This window comes from Bombina bombina, chromosome 8, assembly GCF_027579735.1.
Source record: "Bombina bombina isolate aBomBom1 chromosome 8, aBomBom1.pri, whole genome shotgun sequence".
In the NCBI taxonomy this organism is placed as follows: domain Eukaryota; kingdom Metazoa; phylum Chordata; class Amphibia; order Anura; family Bombinatoridae; genus Bombina; species Bombina bombina.
Genome location: NC_069506.1, coordinates 16680313 through 16701353, shown reverse-complemented (window position 1 = coordinate 16701353; position 21041 = coordinate 16680313). Strand labels below are relative to the sequence as shown.

At 37.5% G+C, this 21041-nt stretch overlaps 1 protein-coding gene across 2 annotated transcripts; it reads left to right on the top strand.

The window, feature by feature from the left end:
* The first annotated feature begins 2050 nt into the window (after positions 1-2050).
* On the top strand, positions 2051-20361 carry LOC128638275 (FXYD domain-containing ion transport regulator 6-like). Of its 2 annotated transcripts, none has more exons than XM_053690141.1 (6): positions 2051-2146; positions 5849-5891; positions 7920-7952; positions 8589-8663; positions 17239-17303; positions 19942-20361. In XM_053690141.1, exons 1-6 carry the CDS (start codon positions 2135-2137, stop codon positions 19951-19953), a joined length of 240 nt encoding a protein of 79 aa, XP_053546116.1. In that variant the 5' UTR covers positions 2051-2134; the 3' UTR covers positions 19954-20361. The 2 variants fall into 2 exon arrangements, with proteins under 2 accessions (XP_053546116.1, XP_053546117.1); XM_053690142.1 differs by having other exon boundaries at positions 19939-20361.
* Positions 20362-21041: the final 680 nt, after the last annotated feature.

Below are 21041 nucleotides of genomic sequence, written 5' to 3'. Positions count from 1 at the left end.
TTTCCCAATACATCATCGCCCAGAAACACTTCCAGAAACTGCTGGGGGCTAAAACCTGCCACATCTATATTTATGCCAGCATTTGCTGTGAAGGGTGGGATATCTGGCCTCTGGAGATGAGGTGTTACCCACTCTTCGGCAGCAACACGCCTCCTTCTGGCAGGGGGGCTGGTAGGGGGTCTAGCAGCCACAGATACATCACTATCAGTTGAGACTGCATCTAGTGATGTATCTGAGCATATGGCAGGGTCAAAATTGGGGTCTGAGTCAGACATAGAGGCATCTGACTCTGACGCAAGGATGGCATACGCCTCCTCAGCACTATATATTTTCTGTGACATTTTTGTATCTGTCACAGAAAAAATGTACTATTTTTTTTTTTAAATTAAATTAATTAACTAAATTAATTAACTAAATTAACTAGCAAAAAAGTACAGCTATGCTACTGCCAGTGATTTATAGTGATCACTGGCAAGCTAGGGGTTAATGGCTCTGAAAATTAAATTAACTAAATGTTTCTGAAAAGAGCCTCTGGATTTTTAAAAAATTACAACAAAATTAACCCCTAAAAAAATGCACAGACAGCAAAAAAGTACAGCTATGCTACTGCCAGTGATTTATAGCGATCACTGGCAAGCTAGGGGTTAATGACTCTGGAAATTAAATTAGCTAAATGGCTCTGAAAAGAGCTTTTGGGTTTTTAAAAAAAATACAACAAAAAAAATTAACCCCTAAAAAAATGCACAGACAGCAAAAAAAGTGCAGCTATGCTAATGCCAGTGATTTATAGTGATCACTGGCAAGCTAGGGGTTAATGGCTCTGAAATGGGCCTTTGGTTCTATATTTTTTAACAAATAAAAGAATTAAATCTCTCTCTGCAAAAAACAGGTCTCTCTCTCTCCAACAAAATCGCAAGTGAGGAGAGGGAGGGAGATCCACACTGATCAGTGTCAATATTTACAAATATTGACATGATCAGACAAATGGGATATTTTATTTATGTGTTTTTTTTTTGGGTGGGAGGCTCAGATTGGGTGACCCTAGCTTGCCCCTATGATGAGGCAGGCTAGGGACACCCCCAGAGGCCCCATGATGCACTGGGCATCGCCATCTTGGATGCCTAGTGAAGGGGGGGGCTATTTGGAGCTTTTTTTTTTTCTCTCTTTATTTTTATTTTATAACTAACTAAGTGCCTCGACCCACCGAGGCACTTAGCACACAAGCAAAGCATCGGAAGCGTGTCCGATCGCTTCCGATGCTCTGAAACACTGCTGGGCTCCACGTGGAGCGAAACCGGAAGTGATCACTCGTGGGGGAGTGATCAATCCGGTCCCGGCACTCGGGAACTGTATTGCAGGATGCCTAGACATCAAGGCATCCCTGCAATACTGTAAGAGTGGCTGGAAGCGATTTTGATCGCTTCCAGTGCTCTGTTTAACCGACGACGTATGCCATATGTCCTCAGTCGTTAAGTGCTTTTTTTTTGAGGACGTATGGCATACGTCGTCGGTCGTTAAGGGGTTAAAGGGACATGAAACCCAACTTTTTTTTCTTTTCTGAATCAGACAGAACATTTAATTTTATACAACTTTCCAATTTACTTCTATTTTCTAATTTGCTTCATTCACTTGGTATCCTTTGTTGAATGATCAGTAATGTGCTTCTGAAAGCTGACAGAGAATGACAAGAGGCATATATGTGCAGCCACCAATCAGCAGCTTCTGAGCCTAGGTTGCTTTTCAACAAAATATACAAAGAGAACGAAACAAATCAGGTAACAAATAAATTGGGAAGTTATTTAAACTGAATCATGAAAGAAAAACATTGGGTTTCAGTTTTTTTTAAAGGGAGCATAAGTAAATTTACAGATATATATTTGTATGTATTTGTTATGTTTATCAGCCAGTTGTGTCACTGACTCTGTTATTGTCACATCCCTGCTTTGTTTCTCTATCTCTGGTCAGTTCTGTTGGGCCCAGGCTGGTTCTGACCTGTGTGTGTTTTTGGTTTATATTACTGGTCTTGTTGGGTCAATAACATCCTCAGACTGTGTAGAGTCAGCACACAAGGAGCAGGCAGTTTGTATGGTGACAAATTGTTTTACACAACTGAAGGTCTTTTTGTGAAATCATCATGATTACTCAGGTAAGGAAATTCATCTATTACATTTAAGATCACATAATACGTAGGGCAAGGGATATCTAAATATCTAGCACCCCTAACTGCTGCCCCTGGTGTAGATATGGATGTTGTTTTATGTAATAGTTTATTTTATATACATCACCCTGTGCACTTTTCTGTATATTTGGACGGAAAGGAATATACTACTGGATATAAACTGTTACCCTCAACAGCAATTTTATGACATTACTCTATTTAGTGTCATATTCCGATATCCCAGCCCATGTCTTTTTGCAAATATCTTATTTAAAGAACCTTTTATGGATAAAAGGGCTCCAGACCCTCCCTTATATCCAGTGACTTCTCTTGTTTGTTCAATAAGGCTCCCTTATTAATCTGCTCATAAAGGGACAGTAAAGTCAAAATTAAATTTTCTTGATTCTGATAGAACATGCAATATTAAACAACTTTCCAATTTACTTTTATCATCAAATAAGCTTTGTTCTCTTGCTGTTCTTAGTTGAAAGCTAAATTTAGCTTGGCTCATAGGCTGATTTTTAAGCCTTTGAAAAGAACTGAAATAAGGGGGCAGTATGCAGAGGCTTAGATACAAGGTAATCACAGAGGTAAAAAGTATATTAATATAACTGAGATAAGGGGCAGTTTGCAGAGGCTTAGATACAAGGTAATCACAGAGGTAAAAAGTATATTAATATAACTGAAATAAGGGGCAGTCTGCAGAGGCTTAGATACAAGGTAATCACAGAGGTAAAAAGTATATTAATATAACTGAGGTAAGGGGCAGTCTGCAGAGGTTTAGATACAAGGTAATCACAGAGGTAAAAAGTATATTAATATAACTGAGATAAGGGGCAGTCTGCAGAGGCTTAGATACAAGGTAATCACAGAGGTATAAAGTATATTAATATAGACCATGTTGGTTATGCAAAACTGGGGAATGGGTAATAAAGGGATTATGGGCAATGATGGAATAATTTTAAGAAACTTATTTATTGTTATTCCATCTAATTTATAACATTGTAGGAATTGTATAATGTTGAAAATATCTTAATTATTACACATAGTATACAATCCCTATGCGAGAGGTTGTCACCAGGTCATAAACTATATGCAAGTACACAGCTTACCGATAAAAACAAAATACTAATTTCACTGAGCTGCCATAATTAGTTTTGGTCTCATTGTTACTATTGGATGGAGACAATATCCGGCCATTAATGGAGCGCAGTAGATTAAACTGAAGTGAAGAGACATTTGGTACAGACTTGTCAGGTTCCAGTATTGCAGCTAAACAATTATACAGATTCCATAATAATCTGAACTAAAACTCAGCTTTCTCAGTTCATTAAAATGTTCTGTAGAGTGTTTAGGTTTTGTGCTGCCCTAGGCACTGTCACTTCTATATCATATTTGCTAGTTTATATTTCACACGGGTAAGCAGTTATTAACTCCTTCCTGCCTGTAACACATGCAAAGGAAAATGGTAAACCCTGTTTCTGCCCCTACATGTCCAGTAGCTCACACAAAGCAGGGAGTTGACCAGTTTCTGCCAGGTGCTCACACTTGTCCCATCTCTAAATGGGTCTCCGTTGGTGTCTGGTGTTTGTAGGTAACACAATAAAATTGAAGATCAGATGGAAAGACAAAAAATCCATCAAGTTCAATATTTACAGATCCTGTTTCAACTTTATTTTTATAATAAATGCTGTCATTGGAAGGTCCTGCTCTTGCGTGATTGGTCACACGAGAGAAGGGGGTGGAGCTACACAAATTCCTTGTGCAATAATAAATGTGTTCATTGGACGAACCGTCTGCAACCCATTCACTATCCATTCCCTAGCTGGGAACCTTGTTGGCCCCTCAAATGATAGAGCCCTGAAGCTCCTTTTCCTTAGCTGTACAGGGACATTTATTCATCATAAAATCTTATTTACTCCCTTTCACCTGCACAAAATTAAATCATAAAACAGCCAGTCACAATCATCAGTTCTGTGCTCACGTTTTGCTTTACTTTGATCTTGTGGGATGTCGCCATAATCTTGAAAGATTTCATAGTAAATTTAAAAAAACTAAGCGGAGAAATAAACTGACTGTGCTGCACATGCCACATACAATCTTCCTTGCAAGTCAAGGGACAAGCATCCGGATTGGCTGCTTCTTAAACCCCCTTTACAATAAAATCTGGAAATTTCTCTAAAAATACAGTGCTGCTATCAAGTTTTTGGACCATGAATATATTCATATAAAGAATTATCAGCTCTCGTGCCAATTTAGCTAATCTCCCTCATAGCTTAAATCTTGTATCCCTTCTCTAAACCAGTTTTAATACTGCAATGTCTTTTTAAATAATTAGTCCAAAAACTATACTCAATGATCAAGGTGAGGGGGGAATTATGCTCTCTTGTCTTGCACGTGACCTTTTATACATGCTATTTTCTTATGAGCAACTGACTGCATTGAACACTACTTTTTAGTTTGCGGACTGTAAGAAATGCTAAACCCTTTTCCACCTCTGTTCCAACAAGTTTAGTCCAGCTTAGGCAACAGGCAGCATGCTTATATGCTGCGAAAATGTACTGGATTGCATTTAACAGTGGTAAATCTCAGTAGCCATTTACCAGCCCATTTTTGCAAATTTTCATATTAACTTACAAAACAATTATATCCTGCTCTGATCTTATCACTTTCACAATTAAATGCAATCTGCAAATATTGAGATGTTGCTATCTAATTTTTCTTCTAACTGCACTCAATTCTGATCCTTGAGTGATGCTAATAATTTTGTTTGTCCATTTTAAAGTGTCACATGAGTCCTTGTTACCCCTAGAACTATCTGTCTAGTGGAAGTTTGTTCTGGGTAGAGGCAATTTATATGTCAAGCAACATTACCTGTAAAAGCTAGTGTAATGATGTTATCATATGTGCTACAGACATTATGCTGCGCAGAATGATCATACAGGAGCATATTAGGTGGTGTGTAACCAGTGAGCAGCCGCCAACACATAGGGAGATGAATCCTTATACTGACTCTGGAAAGCATTTGGGCAGTTGCAGGTTTTTGGTGGGTAGATTCAGTGGGGAGTGGGTTTGCACTGTAAAACCGCTCCTGCACGCCCATTTATCAAAGGGCTTGCGGACCTGATCCGACACTGCGGATCAGGTCCGCAAGACCTCGCTAAATGCGGAGAGCAATACGCTCTCCGCATTTTACATTGCACCAGCAGCTCACAAGAGGCCTGATAGCATTGGAAAATCATTTAGAAATCTGAGACGCTATAGTGCACTGGTTTTCAAACCTGTCCTAAGGCCTCCCCAACAGACCAGATTTTCAGGATTACCTTGGATGAGAGCAGGTAAAACAACTGTTTACTAATCAGCTGATTATTTCACCTGTGCTCCAGTTCAGATTTCCTCAAAATCTGGCCTCTTAGGGAGGTCTGGGGACAGGTTTGAAAACCAGTGGTATAGAGGTAATGCAGCAGGAATCCTGTGATGTGAGGTCCAAACTCTGACACCATGTCCAAATCTATAACTCAAGGTATATTCCTTGTGTGTAGGTATAAATATTCCCATAGAAATGTCCGTCAGACCATCCTAGCTAAAACATCATTACTAGAGCTTATGTGCAAGACATTCTATAAAAACAACTTAGTGTCCTCTATTTGCACAAAAAAAACAATGGTTTGTTCTGCTTTATTTTACCAGAATACGTTCGTTTTAGTGCTCCTGAGTCTGGCTGGGTGTGCAGGTAAGTACAATCAGAAAACATTTCTGCACTAAATATCTCATTCTCTTATGCTGAGGCTGAGCATGTTTAATTATTAGACAATGTAATGAGATTGTGTGATGGATGTCAGGCTGGATACTCTATATATTTTTTTGTGTGTGCAAAATTAAAGTAAATGGCTGATAGGTAGAAAGGAATTGGCTGTGGGACTCACATTTTGATGACGCTAAAAACTGAAGATGGCAGAATTCACCCTCATTCCACCAAGGAATGTTTATATTAATGTGTTAGCAAATATAAAGGGGCAGGTTAAAAAATAAAAAGATCTAATTTGCTAGTACAGGTGATTTTAGTATCCTCTGCAACAATAGGTTAGGTGACATTTAATAAGCTCAAACTGATGCACTACACCAAGAGGTGGTACTTTCTTTTTTTTTTTTTTTTTTTTTTTTTTTATATACAATAGACCAACCTCAGCTACTATTTAGTGACCTGTCATGTTTAACCCTAGTCATGACCCCTAGACACTCCCCCTAATTAACGTTCATCACCTGCTAGAAGGCTCTATCTGTATTAACCCCATAACCTCCAAGTCTCCCACAGAAATAAACCACCTAACCACAATCCTCAAATGCAAATAACCCCTTAAGTGCCAAGCCCTCCCACCTACCTAACTGCTAGGATCCCTAAGGCTGGTCTAGTATCTAGGTCTATGCATTTAACCTTACAAAGGGTTTAGTAACAGAGCTAAAGTCCCAATTCTGAGCAGTAAACACACACTGATTGGCTACTCCGTGTGTATGCCACGCCTAATTGGCTCTTTGTCATGCCATGCTCAATAGCTGCTGTGCCTTAGCCTTGCTGATGGGGTTAACAGCACAGTAAACACATAGATTTGTATATAAAATATTTATGTGCAATGAAACACTTTTGCAATTTACTTTCATTCTTTATTTTGCCCCTTTTTAATTTGATTTAGCTCTACAAATTTAAGGATTTTCTGCACCCTGTTGATTTCTAAAGGATAACTCTGCTACATATCTGTACCTAATTGGCTTTATCAGATAACAACTGCAGAGCAATGCACTTTATACTGACATTATGGCAGTGGCTAACCGTATTGCCTGCCTGCCAACAGGAATATATTGTAATTACAATGTGTCTACTGTCTATTTAAATGTGTGGTTGTGTGCACAAAGTCAAATTCATTTAAAAAAAATGCATAGACAACAACCAAAAAGTGAATTGTTTCCGTTTTAGCTGTAATTACCCCGCACAGCAAGTAGCTTAAGGGATATGAAACACACATTTTACTTTCATGATTCAGATAAAGCAGCAATTTTAAGAAACTTTCTAATTTACTCCTATTATCAATTTTTCTTCGTTCCCTTGGTATCTTTATTTGAAAAGCAGGAATGTAAGCTTAGGAGCTGGCCCATTTTTGGTTCAGCACCTGGCTAAATGTAGCCACCAATCAGCAAATGCTTCCCAGGTGCTAAACCAAAAATAGACCAGCTCCTAAGCTTACATTCCTGATTCTTAAATAAAGATAGCAAGGGAACGAAGAAAAAATAATAATTGGAGTACATTATAAAGTTGCTTAAAATGGCTGCTCTAACTGAATCATGAAAGAAAACATTTGTGATTCATATCACTTTAAATAGAAGTTTATGTCTATGGCTCAGGTTATTTAATGAAATAACTGAATATGTAATAAAGTATATGATTAACAGAAGTCTCCAGGTATTTCACCACAGTTCCCTATTAGTGAATAGAATCAGACTGATCTCTATATTGTCGCAGATCTACTCAGTTTGGGGTGTGTCTAGGCAGTCGGAGACTGCCCCCTGGTGGTCAAAATAGCAAAAAACAAGCTGCTGAGCTGCGTTCATTCTACGTTGCATTTCTGTACTTTTTAATCATAAAATTAAATAAATCAAATAATGAAAATGTTCAATATCCTGTAGTCTACACATGAGGTTTGTATTCATTATTTTTGTGTGTTATCTGCATGTGACTTTATTTTTTTTGTTTTATTTTCTTTTAAAGGAACTTCTGTAACCAGTGACAAATTTTATTACGGTGAGATATCAGTACCTTGTTAAGGATCTGGGGGTGGATATGGTGAAATGAGCAATATTACTGCTTAAAGGGACATTTTTAAAGCAAACATGAAATCATTAGAACATGTCATTTTTGCATTACAGATACTACTCTGGGTTAGATTACCATTTAACCCAACAATTTATAATTCCAAATTGAGCAAAAGTAAATGTGTTTAACCTCTCAAAATACCACCCAGGAGCTGCAAGTATTGCAGTTACTGAACAAGTCATGATTGGCGACTAGTTTCATCTGCTGCTCCTGATTGGCTGTGTTCTGCAGGGCTTGGGGCTCCCGTTTTGAAATCTTTCTCCTTTGTAGAAGTTAAACACATAGCAAGCTAGGATAAGTAACACACAAACGTTGCATTAGAAAATGCCTTTAAAACAATCACATGACATAGCTGGAGCTCAGTGCATCTTTTCACTATAAAACAAACACAGCAAAACATACAAAAAAATAAGTTTTTTTTAAGATCTTTACAAATTCCTTACTACAGTTTTTCGCTAATGCTTTTGAACCCCTTTATAATAAACGTACAAATAGGTAAGGGCGGTACTTGTGTAGCGCAGTATTTTTATACTACATTAATCAGTGCGCGTGTTACCACTTCAGATTACAACTCTCTTCGCATTGGGGGACTGGTCTTTGCTGGATGTATGCTGGCGATTGGAGTGGGCGTGTTCCTCTGTAAGTAAAATAGTTTTTATATTAAACTTGTCTTCATATTGCATTGCTGTACCATAACCTTAAAAAGGGATCTTGATCTTGACTAAGTTAACACAGCCACTAGCTGTCAAGTAACCAGGAATCAGACAGATACCTGAAATGCTAAATGAATCATACCTTTTTTTTAAAAAAATAACAAAAAGAAAATAAATAGTCCAAAAGCCAAATGACAAGCCAGGAGTCAAAGCTAGTGCAGGTAGTCAGACAAGCCAGGGATTAGGAACCAGAAGGGACGTCAAACAAGCTAGGTTAAACACAGGAACTCACATAGAAGTCAGAGACAATGCAAGGGCAAAGGCAAACAGGACTGAAATAGTTAAATAGGGAATGATGACATCATCATTCTGGGACTCTGTCTCTATCTGATGATGTTCTCCAGTTTGGCCATAAGAGGGAGCCTGGAGTAGTGAGCAGCGTTACACACTCTGCTACAAGCAAGGGGAGAAGACAGGTGAGTCCAATATGGCAGACAAGATAAAAAGCACTGACACTAGCCTCACCTGAATGTATATTCTACTAATTCTGTTCTCTGCTAAACACCCATCTCACAGCTATGCTTCATGTTTTTAAATAGTTGTCTATGGGCTCTTGGGCTGGCATTCAAATCGGTGCCACGTGTAATTATTATTACTGTCGTTCCTTCTTGCCAAGTGTCCTGATTTTCCCAGGACATTCCCAGATTTGGACATTTGCAAATTTGGCTTCTTGACCAATGATATATTTATACTGGGGGGTTTGGATCACATTGTAACAATCTGCTCTAAGGGGTGTGGGGTTGTCATGGATATGTTGAGTGAGTCATTTTAGCTCTTACTTGAAACATGAATCTCTTATATTAAACATTTATGGTTTCATGGGTGAATGTATTTTTCTTTAATGAGCAAAATACTCTGTTTCAATTACCTTTTTGTTTTTCTATAAATCAGTGTATAGTGTTAAGAAATTGCATATTTCTTTCATGTAATTGGCAAGAGTCCATGAGCTAGTGACATATGGGATATACAATCCTACCAGGAGGGGCAAAATGTTCCCAAATCTCAAAATGCCTATAAATACACCCCTCACCACACCCACAATTCAGTTTTACAAACTTTTCCTCCTATGGAGGTGGTGAAGTAAGTTTGTGCTAAGATTTCTACGTTGATATGCGCTTCTCAGCATTGTTGAAGCCCGATTCCTCTCAGAGTACAGCGAATGTCAGAGGGACGTGAAGGGAGTATCACTTATTTGAATACGATGATTTCCCTAACGGGGGTCTATTTCATAGGTTCTCTGTTATCGGTCGTAGAGATTCATCTCCTACCTCCCTTTTCAGATCGACGATATACTCTCAATTTACCATTACCTCTACTAATAACTGTTTTAGTACTGGTTTGGCTATCTGCTATGTGTGGATGGGTGTCTTTTGGTAAGTATGTTTTTATTACTTAAGACACTCTCAGCTATGGTTTGGCACTTTATGCAATTATATAAAGTTCTAAATATATGTATTGTACTTATATTTTCCATGAGTCAGGTTCATGTATTTCCTTCTGCAGACTGTCAGTTTCATATTTGGGAATGTAAACACTTTAAGAAATGTATTTCTTACCTGGGGTTTATTCTTTTTTTCAATTTGATTACTTTTTGCAATTGCGGGTGTTAGGCCTGCGGGTGCGTCAAATGCTAGACTTTATTGCGTCATTTTTGGCGCAAACTTTTTTTGGCGTGAAAAAATACGTTTATGACGCAACTTCGTCATTTCCGGCGTCATACGTGACGCCGAGACCTTTCACACGGCGGCGTCATTAGTGACGCAAGTGTGTCATTTCCGGTCATTTTTGGCGCCAAAAAAGTTTACGTTACGTTGTGCGTCATCCTTGGCGCCAAATTTTTTCATTATTTCAATACTCCATTGATGTTTGCCTCCTGTTTTTTTCTCTATCAAGAGGCCTATGCTTTTGCATTTTTTCCCATTCCTGAAACTGTCATTTAAGGAAATAGATAATTTTGCTTTATATGTTGTTTTTTCTCTTACATTGAGCAAGATGTCCCAATCTGATCTTGTCTGCTGGAACATTGCTGCCTGACATCGGTTCTACCAAAGCTAAGTGCATTTGTTGTAAAATTGTAGAAATTATTCCACCGAATGTCGTTTGTAATAGTTGTCATGATAAACTTTTACATGCAGATAGTGTTTCTATCAGTAATAGTACATTGCCAGTTGCAGTTCCTTCAACTTCTAATGTGCATGATATACCTGTAAATTTTAAAGAATTTGTTTCTGAATCTATTATGAAGGCTTTGTCTGCATTTCCACCTTCTAATAAACGTAAAAGGTCTTTTAAAACTTCTCATTTAGCTGATGAAATTTCAAATGACCAACAACATAATAATTCATCCTCTTCTGATGAGGATCTGTCTGAAACAGAAGATCCTTCCTCATATATTGACACTGACAAATCTACTTATTTATTTAAAATAGAGTATATGCGTTCTTTATTAAAAGAAGTGTTAATTACTTTGGATATTGAGGTAACCAGTCATATTGACGTTCAGTCTAATAAACGTTTAAATGCTGTTTTTAAACCTCCTGTGGTTTCCCCAGGTGTTTTTCCCATTCCTGAGGCTATTTCTGATATGATTTCTAGGGAATGGAATAAGCCATGTACTTCCTTTATTCCTTCTTCAAGGTTTAAGAGATTGTATCCTTTACCAGCAAAATCTATAGAGTTTTGGGAAAAGATCCCCAAAGTTGATGGGGCTTTTTCTACTCTTGCTAAACGTACCACTATTCCTATGGAAGATCCTTTAAGGATCCTTTAGATAGGAAGCTTGAATCTTATCTAAGGAAGGCCTATTTATATTCAGGTCATCTTCTCAGACCTGCTATTTCTTTGGGTGATGTTGCGGCTGCATCAACTTTTTGGTTGGAAAATTTAGCGCAACATGAATTGGATTCTAACATATCTAGCATTGTTCACTTACTGCAACATGCTAATCATTTTATTTGTGATGCCATTTTTGATATTATCAAAATTGATGTTAGATCCATGTCTTTAGCTGTATTAGCTAGAAGAGCTTTGTGGCTTAAATCTTGGAATGCTGATATGACATCTAAATCTAGATTACTATCTCTTTCTTTCCAAGGTAATAATTTATTTGGTTCTCAGTTGGATTCTATTATTTCAACTATCACTGGAGGAAAAGGAGTTTTTTTGCCTCAGGATAAAAAACCTAAGGGTAAATCTAAGGCTTCTAACCGTTTTCGTTCCTTTCGTCAAAATAAGGAACAAAAACTCAATCCTCCTCCCAAGGAATCTGCTTCCAGTTGGAAGCCTTCCTCAAATTGGAATAAATCCAAGCCATTTAGTAAACCAAAGTCTGCCCCTAAGTCTGCATGAAGGTGCGGCCCTCATTCCAGCTCAGCTGGTAAGGGGCAGATTAAGGTTTTTCAAGGATTGTTGGATAAAATCTGTCCAAAATCATTGGATTCAGAGCATTGTCTCTCAAGGGTATCGAATAGGATTCAAAGTAAGACCTCCTGTGAGAAGATTTTTTCTCTCACACATTCCTGTAAATCCAGTAAAAGCTCAGGCTTTTCTGAAGTGTGTTTCAGACCTGGAGTCTTCAGGGGTAATCATGCCAGTTCCTCCTCAGGAACAAGGTTTGGGGTTTTATTCAAACCTATTCATTGTACCAAAGAAAGAACATTTGTTCAGACCAGTTCTGGATCTGAAAATTTTGAATCATTATGTAAGAGTACCAACTTTCAAGATGGTGACTATAAGGACTATTCTGCCTTTTGTTCAGCAAGGACATTATATGTCCACAATAGACTTGCAAGATGCATACCTTCATATTCCGATTCATCCAGAACACTATCAGTTTCTGAGATTCTCTTTTCTAGACAAGCATTACCAATTTGTTGCTCTTCCCTTTGGCCTAGCAACAGCTCCAAGAATCTTTTCAAAGGTTCTGGGTGCCCTACTATCTGTAATAAGAGAACAGGGTATTGCAGTGTTTCCTTATTTGGACGATATCTTGGTACTAGCTCAGTCTTTACATACTGCAGAATCTCACACGAATCAACTAGTGTTGTTTCTTCGGAAACATGGTTGGAGGATCAATTTACCAAAAAGTTTCTTGATTTCTCAGACAAGGGTCACCTTTTTAGGCTTCCAGATAGATTCAGTGTCCATGACTCTGTCTCTAACAGACAAGAGACGTTTAAAATTGGTTGCAGCATGTCGGCTCCTTCAGTCTCAGTCATTCCCTTCAGTGGCTATGTGCATGGAAGTTTTAGGTCTCATGACTGCATCATCGGACGCAATTCCCTTTGCTTGTTTTCACATGAGACCTCTACAGCTTTGTATGCTGAATCAATCGTGCAGGGATTATACAAAGATTTCACAATTAATATCCTTGAATTCCAATGTACGACACTCTCTGACATGGTGGATAGATCACCATCGTTTGGTTCAAGGGGCTTCTTTTGTTCGCCCAACCTGGACTGTGATCACAACAGATGCGAGTCTTTCAGGTTGGGGAGCTGTTTGGGGGTCTCTGACAGCACAAGGGGTTTGGAAATCTCAAGAGGCGAGATTACCAATAAATATTTTAGAACTCCGTGCAATTCTCAGGGCTCTTCAGTTCTGGCCTCTACTAAAGAGAGAACCATTCATTTGTTTTCAGACAGACAATATCACAACTGTGGCTTATGTCAATCATCAGGGTGGGACTCACAGTCCCCAAGCTATGAAAGAAGTATCTCGGATACTTGCTTGGGTGGAATCCAGCTCCTGTCTAATCTCTGCGGTGCATATCCCAGGTGTAGACAATTGGGAGGCGGATTATCTCAGCCGCCAGACTTTACATCCAGGGGAGTGGTCTCTCCACCCAGATGTGTTTTCTCAGATTGTTCAGATGTGGGGGCTTCCAGAGATAGATCTCATGGCCTCTCATCTAAACAAGAAACTTCCCAGATACCTGTCAAGGTCCAGGGATGTTCAGGCGGAAGCAGTGGATGCGCTGACACTTCCTTGGTGTTATCAACCTGCTTACATCTTCCCGCCTCTAGTTCTCCTTCCAAGAGTGATTTCCAAAATCATCATGGAACAGTCTTTTGTGTTGCTGGTGGCTCCAGCATGGCCACACAGGTTTTGGTATGCGGATCTGGTTCGGATGTCCAGTTGCCCGCCTTGGCCACTTCCGTTACGGCCGGACCTACTATCTCAAGGTCCGTTTTTCCATCAGGATCTCAAATCATTAAATTTGAAGGTATGGAAATTGAACGCTTAGTTCTAAGTCATAGAGGTTTCTCTGATTCAGTGATTAATACTATGTTACAAGCTCGTAAATCTGTCTCTAGAAAGATTTATTATAGAGTTTGGAAGACTTACATTTCATGGTGTTCTTCTCATAAATTCTCCTGGCATTCTTTTAGAATTCCTAGAATTTTGCAGTTTCTTCAGGATGGTTTGGATAAGGGTTTGTCTGCAAGTTCCTTGAAAGGACAAATCTCCGCTCTTTCTGTTTTATTTCACAGAAAGATTGCTATACTTCCTGATATACACTGTTTTGTACAGGCTTTAGCCTGTCATTAAGTCAATTTCTCCTCCTTGGAGTCTTAATTTGGTTCTGAGGGCTTTACAGGCTCCTCCATTTGAACCTATGCATTCTTTGGACATTAAACTACTTTCTTGGAAAGTGTTGTTCCTTTTGGCTATCTCTTCTGCCAGAAGAGTTTCTGAGCTATCTGCTCTTTCTTGTGAGTCTCATTTTCTGATTTTTCATCAGGATAAGGCAGTTTTGCGGACTTCTTTTCAATTTTTACATAAGGTTGTGAATTCTAACAACATTAGTAGAGAAATTGTTGTCCTTTCTTTATGTCCTAATCCTAAGAATTCTTTGGAGAGATCCTTACATTCTTTGGATGTGGTAAGAGCTTTGAAATATTATGTGGAAGCTACTAAAAATTTCAGGAAGACTTCTAGTCTATTTGTTTTATTTTCTGGTCCTAGGAAAGGTCAGAAAGCTTCTGCTATTTCCTTGGCTTCTTGGTTGAAACTTTTGATTCATCAAGCTTATTTGGAGTCGGGTCAAACCCCGCCTCAGAGAATTACAGCTCATTCTACTAGATCAATCTCCACTTCATGGGCTTTTAAGAATGAAGCTTCAGTTGATCAGATTTGCAAAGCAGCCACTTGGTCCTCTTTGCATACATTTACTAAATTCTACCATTTTGATGTATTTGCTCCTTCGGAAGCAGTTTTTGGTAGAAAAGTTCTTCAGGCAGCTGTTTAAGTTTGATTCTTCTGCTTTTTGATTTAAGTTTTTTTTTCTTTCAAAAGTGAAAATAAACTTATTTTTGGGTTGTGGATTATTTTCTCAGTGGAATATGGCTGTTTTTTGTTTTATTCCCTCCCTCTCTAGTGACTCTTGAGTGGAAGACTCCACATCTTGGGTATTGATATCCCATATGTCACTAGCTCATGGACTCTTGCCAATTACATGAAAGAAAACATAATTTATGTAAGAACTTACCTGATAAATTCATTTCTTTCATATTGGCAAGAGTCCATGAGGCCCACCCTTTTTATGGTGGTTATGATTTTTTGTATAAAGCACAATTATTTCCAAATTTCCTTTGTTGATGCTTTCTACTCCTTTCTTTATCACCCCACTGCTTGGCTATTCGTTAAACTGAATTGTGGGTGTGGTGAGGGGTGTATTTATAGGCATTTTGAGATTTGGGAAACTTTGCCCCTCCTGGTAGGATTGTATATCCCATATGTCACTAGCTCATGGACTCTGGCCAATATGAAAGAAATGAATTTATCAGGTAAGTTCTTACATAAATTATGTTTTTTCATTAAATACATTTTATTTAGTGATCCCTCTACTGAAATAGGAAATGATTCTCTTTCAAATAATTAGCTTTATAGATTTATGTTGAAAGAGCAGCAATTTCATTGCTACTCTAAACCTGGTATCTAACGGGGCAGAAAACTCTTATTCTCACCCTGTTCAGGTCAAGTGACCACTCAATGAAAGAGATGCATTTTTTGCAAAAGATAACAGCGAGCGCATGAAGTATGACCGTATCTTGTGCTTTTGCACTAAAAGGGACGTGTTACTCAAAAATCTAAACAAGAATGTTTCAAAATGTATAAAAGAACATTTTTTTAATGTATGCTCCTGTGCTGAATAAAACAACTTTTATCAGTGGCAGTTCCTATACCCGCCAGTGAGCTGTCACTCATCTCAGCTGTACACAATCATTCACTTCCTGTTACTTTCACTTTAAATTTAAACAGTTTTTAATTAAGCTTTTTTTAAAGAAACACATTTTAAACATGTTGAAATACTGATTTTCATATAAATAATAGAATATTTTTCAGTAATATGGCTTATGAATATAGTGTGTGACATCACCCATGACACAGCAAGAAGACGAAGTGCGTTCCCATTAAAAACCAGCAGTCATTACTTTTAACAAAAGCATTTTGTCAAAGACAAAACACTATGCGCCTAATGGAATTGGAAATGCAAGGTTTATATTTCAAATACCTTTTTGTATTCAAGTCTGTGATTGGCTGATGGCTGTCATATGATACAAAGGGGCGTTCCCTGCATTTCTGGATGTGAGGGAGAGACACCCAGTGCAATATAGCACTGCATTACATGAGAGTTCTGCTGCATTGATATTTACTGCATTGTAATGAAATTAATTTTTAGACATTTATTGGCCTTGAAGTTTTATTATATTAATTCTTTGCTCTTTCTATTTTGCATTTGATACTGATTATGTTTTGAAAGTTCCTGTGTAACTTTAACAAATAAGGATCATACTTTGTATATTTATGGGTATCTTTTAAAAATTACATTGCACTTTATATTTGTTCTATGTGACGTAAATCTGAAAACTTCAGAAAGTGAGAGGGACAGGGGAGTTCCATGGACTGAACAGGAGAGTTTCAGGATGTGTTTGAATCTTTTACAATATTCATGATATTCTCTATAAGCATTTTACACCAGCAGGTTTGCAGCTGTACAGGTAAAGGTTGCTCAAAATTCACCATATACTTATTTAACTGTCCGAAAAAGTACCAGACTAGAAGTAAGCTGTAAATACAAGTAAAATTGTAGTGGAAACAATTCAGTATAATTTGTATTTGCTTCAACATGAGGCTTTATATCAGTACAATGTGCTCCACATTAGCTTCACTCTCCCCTGTGAGATTCAGTATCCCAGAGAGCTCCATTACTTTCTATTGTATGCCACTCTCATCTCTCTGGGATTCTGGGTTCTGCCCCTTTTCTTAGAGAGTTCATTGAGTTTAGCTCCTGTGAAGTCTACACTATAATTACTCTCCAAACTGGAGAATGTTTGTTCATCATTTCCTAGGTCTTTTTAATTTATTGTTATTTCTAAACAGTTTTGTATGATCATAATTACTTACAGGTTGGTTTGCATCTGATTTGCTCAACATATCAGAACCTTATGAAAACTACAAGGAAAAACTATTAAATTTAATATTTCCTTTATTTCCAGCCGATTTCAAATTTTTTAAATCCAGAAAATTAGCACCAGCAACTCTACAACAGAATATAACACATGTAAGTAACGTCCATCTTTAATTTAATGATTGCTTGTTGTCACCTTCCTCAAAGATAAATGAAAACATTATGTGTGTTCTTTAATTTAAAATGTTATATACATATTGTGGTACAATTAGTTGATTAGTATTGTGAAGTTGTGAAAATACATTTTTAAATATGAGACACATAATACACAATGCCTATAGTTTACGACTAGGGTGATGGATAATTTAGGTTTAGGGTTAAGGTCATGGATAGATCAAGAGTGAGGGATAATGTTAAGCTTATGATTAGGGCCCGGGTGTAGGGTGAGAGTTAATGTTAGGGTTATGGTTAGGACTAAAAGTTAGGATTATGGTTAGGGTCATGTTTAGAGCTAGGGTGAGGGTTAAGACTAGGGTTTGCATCAGGTTAGAGCTAGTGTGAATATTTTGGCTTGAAATAAGGTTAGGGCTAGGGTGAGGGTTAATGTAAGAGTTATGTTTAGGACTAAGGTAAGGGTTTAGCTTTGTATTCAAGTCCGGATAGAGCAAGAGTGAATATTATGGTTTGGATTAGGAACATGGTTAGGTTGAAAATTATGGTTACAGCTAGGTTTATGTCATGTTAAAGGCTAGGGTGAGGATTAATGTTAGGGTCACGGTTAGGATAAGGGTAACGGTTAAGATAAGGATTTGTATAATGTTAGGGGTAGGGATAATTTAAGATTAGGGTCCTGGTTACAGTAGGGAGTAGATCTACAGCTAGCATTAGCGATATGGTTAGTGTTAGAATATAAGTGGGGTTAATGCTAGAGTTTGGGGCAGAGTTAGGTTTAGGGCTTTAGTGATGGTTAGTGTTAAAATATAAGTGGGGTTAAAGCTAGAGTTAGGTGCAGGGTTAGGGTTAGGTCTAGAGTTATGGTTAGTGTTAGAATATAAGTGGGGTAAAGCTAGAGTTAGGGGCAGGGTTAGGTCTAGAGTTATGGTTAGTGTTAGAATATATTATAGTAACAAGATAGTAGGTAAAGTAGTACTAATGGTAAGTACCTATAGGTGCCAAATATTTTTGTAATCAACAAGCACCTGTTAGGGGGGCAATATAGCACTATGGAGACTCATAGAACAACGAGTTACAAAGTCTGTAACAAAAAAGAGTGCTTTACCTCTACAATTGAATAGGAGAAATTCTCTCAAAATAATACAGGAACAATTGTTTAACCATTCATACTTTATATTTTAGTTTAACTATTCAATCATACACATTTAAAAACACTTAAACTCTCTAGATATAAATATATAGCATAAGTGTGTGAATAATTCCTCTGAGAATCATGTATCTAGATGTGAAACCTTGTAATTGGTTTGTATCATATCAAGCAGTCGGATGCAAACAATATCTTTTGTAGCCGGCTATTAATAAATTCAGAAATAAAGTTGTAACAAGAGGACCTGTTAATATGTGGGATGTCAGATTATGAGAGTAAAGCTATCTAGCTAATCTGTAATTATAAAGTCCTTGCTTACACAGTTAACTTTAGCACAGCTGTTCAGTATAATAGATACTGTCTGCTTAAGCCCCTTCTAAAGCGGGGGACTAGATTAACGTTTAACTGACTTGTTTCACTCATAGCATAGCGTCTGATCTCAGAATATAACACACATTTACAAGCTATTGGCAAAAATTATTGCAATCAACAATTATCATGGAGAGTGGGCAGTTAAAAAATGAGAGTATGTACTCTCTAAAGCCAGACCCCCGACACCTATTTCGCTCATGCTCCCTCTGAGGAAGCTCTGTGTAAGCAAGGACTTTATAATTACAGATATAGTATTATCTAGATAGCTTTAATCTCATAATCTGACATTCCACATATTAACAAGTCCTCTTGTTACAACATTTTTTCTGAATTTATTAATAGCCAGCTACAAAAGATATTGTTTGCATCCGACTGATTGATATGATACAAACCAATTACAAGGTTTCACATCTAGATACATGATTCTCAGAGGAATTATTCACACCTATGCTATATATTGATATCTAGAGAGTTTAAGTGTTTTTAAACGTGTATGATTGAATAGTTAAACCAATAAAGATAAAGTTTGAATGGTTAAACAATCGTTCCTTTATTATTCAGTGAGAATTTCTCCTATACAATTGCAGGGTTAAAGCACTCTTTTGTTATTGACTTTGTAACTCATTTTTCTAGTATTAGAATATAAGTGGGGTTAAAGCTAGTGTTAGGGGCAGGGTTAGGTTTAGGTCTAGAGTTATGGTTAGTGTTAGAATATAAGTGGGGTTAAAGCTAAAGATAGGGGCAGGGTTAGGTTTAGGTCTAGAGTGATGGTTAGTGTTAGAATATAAGTAGGGTTAAAACTAGAGTTAGGGGCAGGGTTAGGTTTAGGTCTAGAGTGGTGGTTAGTGTTAGAATATAAGTGAGGTTAAAGCTAGATTTATGGACAGGGTTAGATTTAGGTCTAGAGTTATGGTTAGGATTAAGCATAGACTTGGGATTCAAGCTAGTTTGACCTTTTTACAGGCTTCCGATCACTTTTGAAACATATACTTATATTTGTAATGATTATTTAGTTAGGGGATCCATATTATTTTTAAAGTAGTCAACTTGTCATTGCCTTTTGTCTATTTCTCTCTCTACCCATTTTGTATATAGTAGGACATGAAATAAAGCCAAAGAAAGAAGAGACAACACTTGATAAACTACTGTCCATTGTTGTCAACATCAGAGCGAGAACTCCAGTAATGGCGCCGAGCAATAAATATAGTAGTGATATGGCATAAAGTGCCACTGTGGTGAGAAGTGTCGACACTACACACCAAGAAGGAGCATGAGAACATTCTTCTGTTGCTAAGTAATCCCCAGTATAAAATACGGAATCTAAAGCCTCACTTTGGACTTGTAAATTTCTCCATTCTAAAGTGTTCACTATTCTATTTCCCTTACAGTTCTTTCCTAAATACATGTTATAAGGCAGCAGCACCTAACAACAGGCTTATTAAATCTTGAAAGGACATTAAAGGGACATAATACTCATATGCTAAATCACTTGAAACTGATGCAGCATAGCTGTAAAAAGCTGACCGGAAAATATCACCTGAGCATCTCTATGTAAAAAAGGAAGATATTTTACCTCACAATCTCCTCAGCTCACCAGAGTAAGTGCTGTGTAAAAAGTTTTAATTCAGCTGCTGCCCAGCTACAGGTAAAAAAAAAAAGAAGAAGAAATGAACAGCAGCCAATCAGCATCAACAGTGCTGAGGTCATGAACTCTTTTACTGTGATCTCATGAGATTTCACTTAACTCTCATGAGATTTCATAGTAAACTTCCTTAAACTGAATAGGGAAATAAGATGAGTGTGCACCAGGCTCACTCCCTTAGCTGTCCCTGGACAGACTGATTTGCTGCTTAGAAGTCCTTTACAATGGGATGTGGCTACTGAGGAACTTTTGAGGTAAAATATTTTTCTTTTTTACAAAGAGATGTTCAGGTGATATTTTCTAGTCAGCTTTTTACAGCTATGCTGCATCACTTTCAAGTGTTTCAACATTTGGGTACCATGGCCCTTTAAATACAAAATGGAAGATGCATAAAACTAAAGGTTTGTGTAAAAGTGCCATTTTACTATGAAAAATTGTTTTGTAAAATGAGTTTATATTTTTAGAAAGAACACTTACTAACCAATGTATGTACACAGATAATGATGCGGTAGGAATGTGCATATATAGATATGTATAAACAAGAATAAATGTATAT